This window comes from Heliangelus exortis, chromosome 24 (assembly GCF_036169615.1).
Source record: "Heliangelus exortis chromosome 24, bHelExo1.hap1, whole genome shotgun sequence".
Taxonomy (NCBI): Eukaryota; Metazoa; Chordata; class Aves; order Apodiformes; family Trochilidae; genus Heliangelus; species Heliangelus exortis.
In genome coordinates this window covers 3,166,764-3,175,687 of record NC_092445.1, presented here as the reverse complement: position 1 = coordinate 3,175,687, position 8,924 = coordinate 3,166,764, and the positions used below count along the sequence as shown (strand labels likewise).

General features: G+C 43.8%; 1 protein-coding gene across 1 annotated transcript; it reads right to left on the bottom strand.

The window, feature by feature from the left end:
- Positions 1-484: 484 nt before the first annotated feature.
- On the bottom strand, positions 485-6,990 carry RCAN3 (RCAN family member 3). Its single transcript, XM_071767688.1, has 5 exons — positions 6,130-6,990; positions 4,803-5,045; positions 3,803-3,976; positions 3,013-3,184; positions 485-2,629 (listed from the first exon to the last, which is right to left on the bottom strand). The coding sequence occupies exons 2-5, from the start codon at positions 4,995-4,997 to the stop codon at positions 2,421-2,423; spliced, it is 750 nt and encodes a 249-aa protein (XP_071623789.1). The 5' UTR covers positions 4,998-5,045; positions 6,130-6,990; the 3' UTR covers positions 485-2,420.
- Positions 6,991-8,924: the final 1,934 nt, after the last annotated feature.

Below are 8,924 nucleotides of genomic sequence, written 5' to 3'. Positions count from 1 at the left end.
AGAGAAGGGTAAAAAGCAGAAGCAGCACAACGAGCTGATTGATTTCCACTGTGATGCTGAGCAATGCCTGCACGTTCTGTATCAAAGTCTCACAATCTCCCTCCTGTCAAAAGGGGACCTTGGAGTTTTTTGAAAACAAGTCATTCTTTATTTCAAAATAACTTCACAGAACTTCATACAGCAACCCAGACTGGACCTGAAGCAGGTGTCAAACTCTCAGTGAAAATTCACAACATCCCAACAGAACTGTGCTGTGACAGGCACCCAAAACCAGCACAAAAACCTCCTCAGTCCCTCCTTCAGCCCAGCTCTTTTCTGTTGAACTTCTTCAGCACTATTTTTCCAGTAATTTGCTTATGGAAAACCACAAACTATATTAATGACTGTTCCCTCAACTGCACAATGACACAATACCATTGGAAAACTCATATATCAAACTTGGGGCAACGTGGAACACAGTTAAAAAACAAACCAAACCAAAACATGAATGGCACTGCATTGTTTTTATTTTAAATGTCTTTACAACCATGAGAGATGTTGGAATGCAAGTTGTTACACGTTTTACACAAGATACATTGACAGCACTAGTTGCTTGATTTGCCTTATAAAACTGTTCTGAAGGTTTTCCACTTACTCCTACTCACAACTTCTACAACAGGGTAGAAACGGAACCACTGACAAAATATAAACACCACAGAAAATCCAAAATGGACTTCTGGAAATTTTAAAATGCACAAGCCCGATGGAAGAGTCTTTTGTTGGTTTTTGTTTAATAATGTGAAGCAATGAGACAGAGAAGTTGGACTTGGAGTGATTTTCATACCTGAAGAGATACATAAATATCACACCTGTGGAGACAAACCCAGTTTCCTACTTTTTTTCATGTATTCTGTTCCTGCCTCTGGAACAAGGACCTGCCTGCAGGATCCCATTTTGCAACTTGAAGCTGGTGGCAGGAAGGGATCACGAGCTGGCACAACACAGAGTTGAAAACTACTCTGCCCAAGCAAATTCATCATTACTGTTTCTCTCTGCCTTTCACCAAGTGAAAACACACTCAAAAATTCAATAAGCACATCATGTAGAACTGAAACACGCTGAAATTAATTTGAAAAAGGCCAATTTCTGAGTGATTTATTTATATAAACTTCAGCAGCCTGGTTTGTTCACAAATAATTTTTTTTTTTAATAGAAAAAAGAAGAACCTGTCTACACTAAAAAAGGTTGATTATAAAAAAGCATCAAAGCAGCGGTGCCTGTGTCATTATGCTGAGGTTGTTTTCCTCCTACTAAAACACTTAACACAAGATTACAAAATTAAAAGATCTGCATTTTAGAAGATGCATCCAGGTCTCAGAAGCAGCAGATGCTCTGTCAGACAGACAGGATGCCACACAGAAAAAGTTGCAATGAGAAACAGCAAACGAGGGCTGAAACTGCATAAAAACTGCCTGAGCCAGGCAACTGATTGTCAGACTGAAGAAGTTTAGGTGCACAAGTCAGAAGTTAACCCTAGATGTTTATCTCTTTAATTAACTGAATCATAACTTAGCAGTCACTGGATTTATTTATAAATGAAGACCATCTCTGGGACTGTAGAGGAACAATTGTTCCAGTTTCAGAGAGGATCAGAGACAACACATTTAATAGCTGAATCCATATTTCACTCTGCATAATTCCCTCCTAATTAAGTGTCAGTGCAAAAACCATTGTTCCTGTTGCTGCACCATCACCTTGTCCCTTTTGGTGAACCCTCACAGCTCACAGCAGCAGCAGTGCTGGAGACAAGGGGGAGTCTGTCTGCTCAGCCACCTGTAGTTCTTCCTCCTGTATTATATTCCCTGTGTAGTCATCAAAACTACTGGAATTTAGTTCCATACATGTATTTGTGCCTCATGTCAAATTAAAAACACACACTTGGCATTTCTAAAAGCAAAGATTATTCTTCACCTCTGAAGATTACTAGCTGAGGGGGAATTTTAGCAGAAGGAGTAGGTTTTGCTTGCACTTAACACTCTATTAACTGGAAGCTGTTGTACCAGCACAGATCAACTTTTAAATGCTGTACAATGAACTTTGTTAAATCCAATTGTGACAGTGAGTAAAGAAACTATTCCAGCACTTGGTACATCACACTGTACAGTACAAAGAAAAGGGTAACACCTTTAAAAAACAAAACAAAACACAACCAGACTTCCTATTTCTCACTACTTCAAGTCAGGTGGATTTGCTACGCTTGGGGGACTAGTCCCTAAAATTAAAGTGCTTTTCAGAGCATTGGCATCCAAAGTCTTGAACATGAGAGACAACTACAAGTAAAATCTGTTGTCGCTATACATCACATATAGCAGCAGTACAGACATCAACACATGGACTCAGGAAGTGTCTGGGCTTTGATACTGCCTTGAGCATCACAGAGTTTAACAGTGCATGGCACCCCCTACCTCCAGTGCACAATCAAAGGCTTTTGGGTCACTCCGAATGGTTGCAGGTGGCTCTGGGCGCCTGGTCTGCAGGATCTTCTGTTTGGGATTTTTTATTTCATCTTCCTCTTCTGTTTCACTTTCACAGACATGGACAACTACACTAGGAGTTGATTCTGTTCCTGCATGAAGCTCATATTTCTCCCCTGAGGAGCATCAAACAAAAGACACACTGAGCATAGCCTCGAGGAACAGCATTAAGCCACTTGGATCTCAAAAACTCCTTCATGCCTTCAGTAAATCAATCAAAAATTAATTTATTCCCACCTCATCTTTAATTTGCTCGACTTCTACGCTTCACCAGACCTGGCAAGAGTTTTAAAACAGTCCCCTTTTCTATTATATTATACTTGGAATACAATCAACTTTTTTACTGACATTTAAAGGGAGGGAAGAAGTATTGTAGAAAAGTCTTGTGGAGCACTGAAGACATCAGCTTCTTCTCACAAAACCAAAGATAAGTGGATGAACTGCCTTGACAGCTATTCTTGAAGTTTTGAGCACAACAAAAGCAGGTCATTATTCCTACCTGGTCCCAACTTGGAGACAGCACAAAGCAAGTCATAGTTTATCAGGGGAGTTGCATCTTCACTCTGTTTCCATCCAACTGGTGGAGATGCAGGTGGTGATATCAGGAACTGTTTAACAGGTTGGGGAGGAAGGAGGTAAGACTTGTCACCTATTTCACTGGATACCTGCACCTGAAGACAAAAACCAGGAGGTACAGAATAAGATGACAAATATTAATTCTCTTTTTACTTTACTTCCACAATTCATGCCCATGTATCAGTGAAGCTTAATTTACCCTAGCTTTAAAAATAAAAGTATTGGAGCTTTTGTCAGTTCTTGGTGTGACACCTTGGAGAAATCCTTCAGGGAAGAAACTGGTGTGTGTAAATATTGACAACACAGCTGCATGAGACATGTGGAAGCTGCTAATCCATCAAGAACATATCTTGAATATAATCCATCAGGAATATATCACTACCATTTTGATGATGCATGAATAGACCATATCTGTCAAGCATCTACTACAGAAATCTTTGGATTCACTGATTTTCTTTCAGCACAGTTCTGTTTATGGATGTGGGAAGATAATTTCTGTCACTACTCAGGGACTGTTCCACATCAATTTATCTCTGTGAGCTCAAGCTGAAAAGCAAAGTTATCCCCTAAAGCCTGAATTTCTCAATGAGTGAAAATAACCCCTCAGTGGGGAAGAATGAGGCTGAAGGGAACTTCAGATTGTTCACTACAGATGCAACTCAGGGGGAAATGTGGAACAAAGAAGAAAGAGGGGCACATGTACAACACAATACCTGTGCAAAGTACAGCTTCAGCTTTTTTCCACTGAAGTCTGTTTCATGCAGTTCTATCCGTGCTCTTGCTGCTGCCTCTGGATTGCTGAAGTTTATCCTCACTCTTCTAAAGCTTTTAAACAACTGGAATGTAACTTGATTATCGTAGACAGTGAAAAGTGCTTCAAATCTTTCCTAGAGATGAAGTACAAAGAATCTCCAAACACAAAATGAACATTTTCACTCAGTGAAAGCACATTTCCCTCTCCCAAGTCATTTCAGTGTCCTTCATCACCTTCTAAACCTGCAAATTTCAAACTTCTCTGGGTTATCTCAACTTCCAAGTCTGGATCCAGTGCTGCAGTGTTGCTCTTCCTCACTAAATCTGAATTCCAAGTGGAGTGGTGTGACCAGAGAACTTCACACACCAACTGCCACCCAGCGACAGTTACTGAAAGTGCAGATAAAACCAGGAATCCTGGTACTTGCCCGTGGCTTTCACCCAAGCATCTCCAAAAATACTATGAAAATCTGTAAGTTTTTATATTACATAAACTCTACATAAACTAAGGTACTGGGTGCTTAAGGGAAATTTAGTTTATTACAAGGTCTTTATAAGCCACTTTAAAGGTGTTCAAGTCAGAACACACACCCTGCAAATTTACAATGCTCTTTTAACACAATTCTTGCCTTTCAATTTCCTTTTAGATTTTATTTACACCTGTCCTTGGATTTTGTACCTTGGGTAGTGACCAAGAAAAAAAACCAAAATCAGAAGAGCTTTTCACAGTTAGAAGCACTGTGTATCTATTAAAAATTCCAAATGTCAGAGAAGTGTAGAACTATCTGCTCTTTGGTAACTGCACTCATTCTGATCAGAGCTTAAAAGTTAAATACTTTGGACTGCTTTTTTCCCTCCAATCACAATATGCAGCAGCACACTGAAATCCCCCCCCAAAAAAAGGTCACCATCTGTATCTATACTAATACTATGCCCCCAATATGCCCCTCTCTACCTTACCTTTTCTTCCTGTACCTCAAACACTGCTTCATGAACACTGCAAGCAAAGAGAGAGGTAGGCAAGTCACTTAAATCCATCATCTCTTCCAAATCATCTTCATTTTCTCCAAAAATCATCTGTTCCTCTTCTTCTTGATCACTGCTGTAGAGGTCTGACTGGCTGTCACTCCAGGACTTCATAGTATCTCTGAGCATTGTTCACTCAAGGCAAGTCCTCTTTATGTTCCAGTTCCTAGCAGGGATCTGCCATTCCCAAAACCAAAACAGTGTCAAGACACTTGCTAAATATCAACTTAAAGACATAAAGAATGCATTATAGGAAAAAAAAAAAATAATAAAAAAAAAAATCCCAGTTCTTCCTTCCTTTGCCAAAGGAATTCAAAGAATTGAGTTCAAAGATCCAGCATGAGGAGGTTCTAAAACTCTGTCACAATCTGCTATTTTATGTTCTGAAGGAAAGAAATCCCTGTGACTTCCATGCCTGTCTGGTGTAACAGAATGGGGTGATCTCATAAATGAAAAGGTGACAACATACAAAGATGAAGTAGTAAAAAAAAGGCAAGAATGAGAGCCAGGTAAACAAAACAATTAAGAAAAGGTCTTTGCTAAAATAACATAGAAATTGGAGAGATCAATAACAAACTGAAATGTTTGCAAACAAACACCAGGAGCTCAGATACCACCGATAACCTCATCTACTGTAAGAGAAGATGGGAAGAAAAAAAGAAAGGAATAAAGCCAGCAGCCTCCTCACCCCAGGATCCTGGGGTGGGGAGGATCCTAGAAGATCCTTCTTCTAGGATTTTATTTATATAACATCAAACAATTCTGATAACCTATGAAGCAGACAGAGATAAAGTGATGGCTACAAGGTCACTACCATTTTGATGATGCATGAATAGATCAACAGATGTAAGCAAAACTGTCTCATTAGCATCTTAAAATTAAAAAAAAAAATTAAACTTGCAGTTCCTACACTGTGAAACAGGCAATCAACAACTACCACTGTATACCCACCTTCAAAATGCACACGGATTAAACCAAACTCTGAGCAGGACAGAGCTGAGATGACAGCCCTGGTGCTTCTGCCTTCTGTTCAGCACATAAAAAAATCTTCCCAGTAAAACATTTAGACCATAAATAGCCTTGCTATGTGGAAAATGCTGCTTTTTGTTCAACGGCAATTTGTGGTGCTGTGAAACACATCTGATTCTGCCCAGGCATGGGTTACTGCACAGAAGAGGTGCTCTCCAGATTTCTGAAGATTAAGAATCCAGATTTTTGTAGAAGTTTAAGAATCCTGATTGAAAACACAGAGTGCACCTACCACTCACACAGCAAACCCTCACTGCCCTAAAGTTTTACTGTGTGTGGGTTCATCGTGTTGCAGCATTTAAATACAGCAGCAAAAATGCTTCAGTGTAAGACACTTTCTGCCCTGTAAAAAGGAAACAGGTCTCAAATGATGTGTGTAAATGAGACTGGAGAGCTGGGACAGTTTAAACATCCCATGGAGTAGACAGTTTAAACACCATGAAGTAGAATGTTTCATTTTTTTTTCCTCAAGCAGCAAAAAAATGGAATTACCACAAATTGTCCTGCTCCTTTAAAGAGCAAGAGGAGAAACTTGAACATTATTAAGCTGCAGGAAACAATGCAGTTATTCCCTTGAATTCCTGCAAGCAGTCTGCAGGGAGAGAAGCAATCATAGTCAAAATGAAGGAAATAGTTCAGCAGCAAAATCAACAATTTATATATATATATAATTTATACTATGGTATTTATTGCTAGCATAAAAAAAAAACAACCTGAAAAGCTTCTATAGAAAGCACTGAGCTATAAAAGCTACTTCAATTCTGTTTGTTTTTCTTTTAAGAATGCATCACAGCTCTAGGTTTTTAAGCATGAAGCTACACAGATAATTCTGTATTTTTTTCAGATGTTTTTCACACAAATCACTATCAAAACACCATGGTTACTGCAAGAATACGTAAGAGCTTCCCTGACATAAGGATGAGACAGCTAAAACTAATGGATGATTGTTAATTAATTGCTACTGGAAACAGTACCGTGGGAAGTGATATTTTAGCAGATGAGGTCGAAATATTTTACTGTGCAATGATCAGAAAGCAACAGTTAACTGCTCTGCTTCAGTTTCCCCTCTGCAAAAAGGGAATTACTTCTCTTACCTCCTTGGCAAAGTGACAAATACCTATTGACAAGGCAGCCTGAGACAAATGAAACTGTACAAATGCCAAATAACTTATTACTATCACCGAAAAGTTGTGATCATCAATTTCAAGAAACAATTCAAAATCATAAGCAAATTCACTGTGTAACACTCATTAGCATGGTAGTTGGTCACTTGCTCCTTCTTAGATTTTTAGATGAAATGGCCTTACACAGCAGGACTAAATGGATGCCAAGAACTAAAGCCACTTGGATAAGACCTTTCACTAAGTCCCTTGTTCTGAGAATTAATACCTGCTTATCATTTAAATACCAAGTGACAGCTGCCTGGGAAACACCTAGAACCAAACTCTTCAACTTCCTACAAAGCTTGAGGCCTTCGGAAATTTAAGCGAAGCGCAGAAACGCAGCTTTAAGTTCTTTTTTTCACCTTCCCACCGTCTGGACCCCCTTCCCAGCACCCAGCAGCTGACATCGCATCGATTCCCCCAAAACCCCGAATACAAGAAGTAGGAACGCCAATTTCCACCTGAAGATTCAAACCTGCTCTCAGGAGTTTCTAAACTCAGCTTCAAGCTCGCAAACCCCCAGAAATCTGTCCCGGAGGAGTGAACGGGAAAGGGGGGAAGCAACACCCGAGTCCAAAGAGAACCCGGGATGTGACAGACAGGAGGTGGGGGGGGGGAAGGGAGAACCCCGCTCTGAAAAGAAGAAACACCCCAAAACCCGCGGGATCTGCCCTAACGAGCAACTGCTAAAGGAAAAAACAACTTCGCTCCGCCCGGCAGCCGCAGAGGGCTCGAGCAGCAGCCGCACGGCGGGACCGGGACCGGGACCGGGACCGGGACCGGGGCGGGGAGGGGGGGGGGGGGAGAGGGGGCTCGGCCAGGCCCCACCGCGCCCTCCGCCAGCACCGGGAGGTGCTGAGAGGTCCTGGGCGGTGCTGATCGCTGCTCCGCGGGCCCGGGCCTCGCCGCCTCCCCCCCCCGCTTCCTCCGGACGGGACTCCCGGGCAAGGGGCGGCTGAGGGAACGGGGAAGCAACAGATGGCCGGCGGTGGGAAAGGGGGAGGGATGTGCTCACCGTCCTCCTCCTCCTGCTCCTCGGCGGGGATCCCCTCAGCAGCGGCGGAGAAAGGGCGCGGCACAGGGAGCGGGAGCGCGCAGTGCCCGCCGGCGGCCGTGAGGAACGGGGAGCGGCGGGAGGAGCGGAGCGGCGGGAACGCGGCTGCGTGCGCGGCCCCGCATCGCCTCCGGGTGCTGCGGGGAGAGGGGGGGTGTCGGTGGCCCGGATGGACGGAGAGCGGTGCGCATGCGTCAGCCCCATCGCCATCTTCATCTCTCATCTCCATGTCCATTTCCATCTCCTTTCCCATCCCCATCCCCCTCTCCATCCCCATTCCGGGGTGGGCTGGCGGCTGCCATCGCCTCAGGTGTGAGGAGCGGCCCGGGAGCAGCGCTCCCGCCGTCCGTCTCCCCTCCCGCAGCCGCTCCGCGGTTTCTGCGGGGCGTCTGAGGGGTCTTCCCCTTCCCCCTCCTTCCCCACGGCCCCCGAGGATCTTCACGGCAAAGGGGGCGCGAAGCGTTTTGGGGACTGGAGCGGTGTTGTTGTACGCGTGTCCATCCTGCAGCAAGGAGAAAGGTGGCCACCCTCTGCCCGGCCTCCAGGAAAGGTTTACCTGGGGGTTTTTCCCTGGGAATGGCCAGAGCTCGGAGATGAGAATCGATTGGAAAGCAGCAAATGGCGCTGGGAAATGCCTCAGAGCCGAGCCGGGAGCCTGCTCCGAATGCAGAGGCGGGAAAGGCTCCCCGGGCCCTGAGGGAGGAGCAGCTCCCGGTGTCACCGCAGGACGCTCGGGTGACCTTGAAGGCGGAGGAGAGGACATTGGGATGGCCCTGGTGCCATTCGTGCCGGGCGGGATTTCTGCTGGGA

What these genes read in the sequence shown, in the direction of transcription:
- RCAN3 (XM_071767688.1), bottom strand. Translation starts at nt 4,997, where the DNA reads ATGCTCAGAGATACTATGAAGTCCTGGAGTGACAGCCAGTCAGACCTC. An exon ending in TGAAGCTGTACTTTGCACAG is followed by an intron (nt 3,185 to 3,802) that starts GTATTGTGTTGT and finishes TTTTGTCTTCAG; the next exon opens with GTGCAGGTATCCAGTGAAAT. An exon ending in TGTCTCCAAGTTGGGACCAG is followed by an intron (nt 2,630 to 3,012) that starts GTAGGAATAATG and finishes GATGCTCCTCAG; the next exon opens with GGGAGAAATATGAGCTTCAT.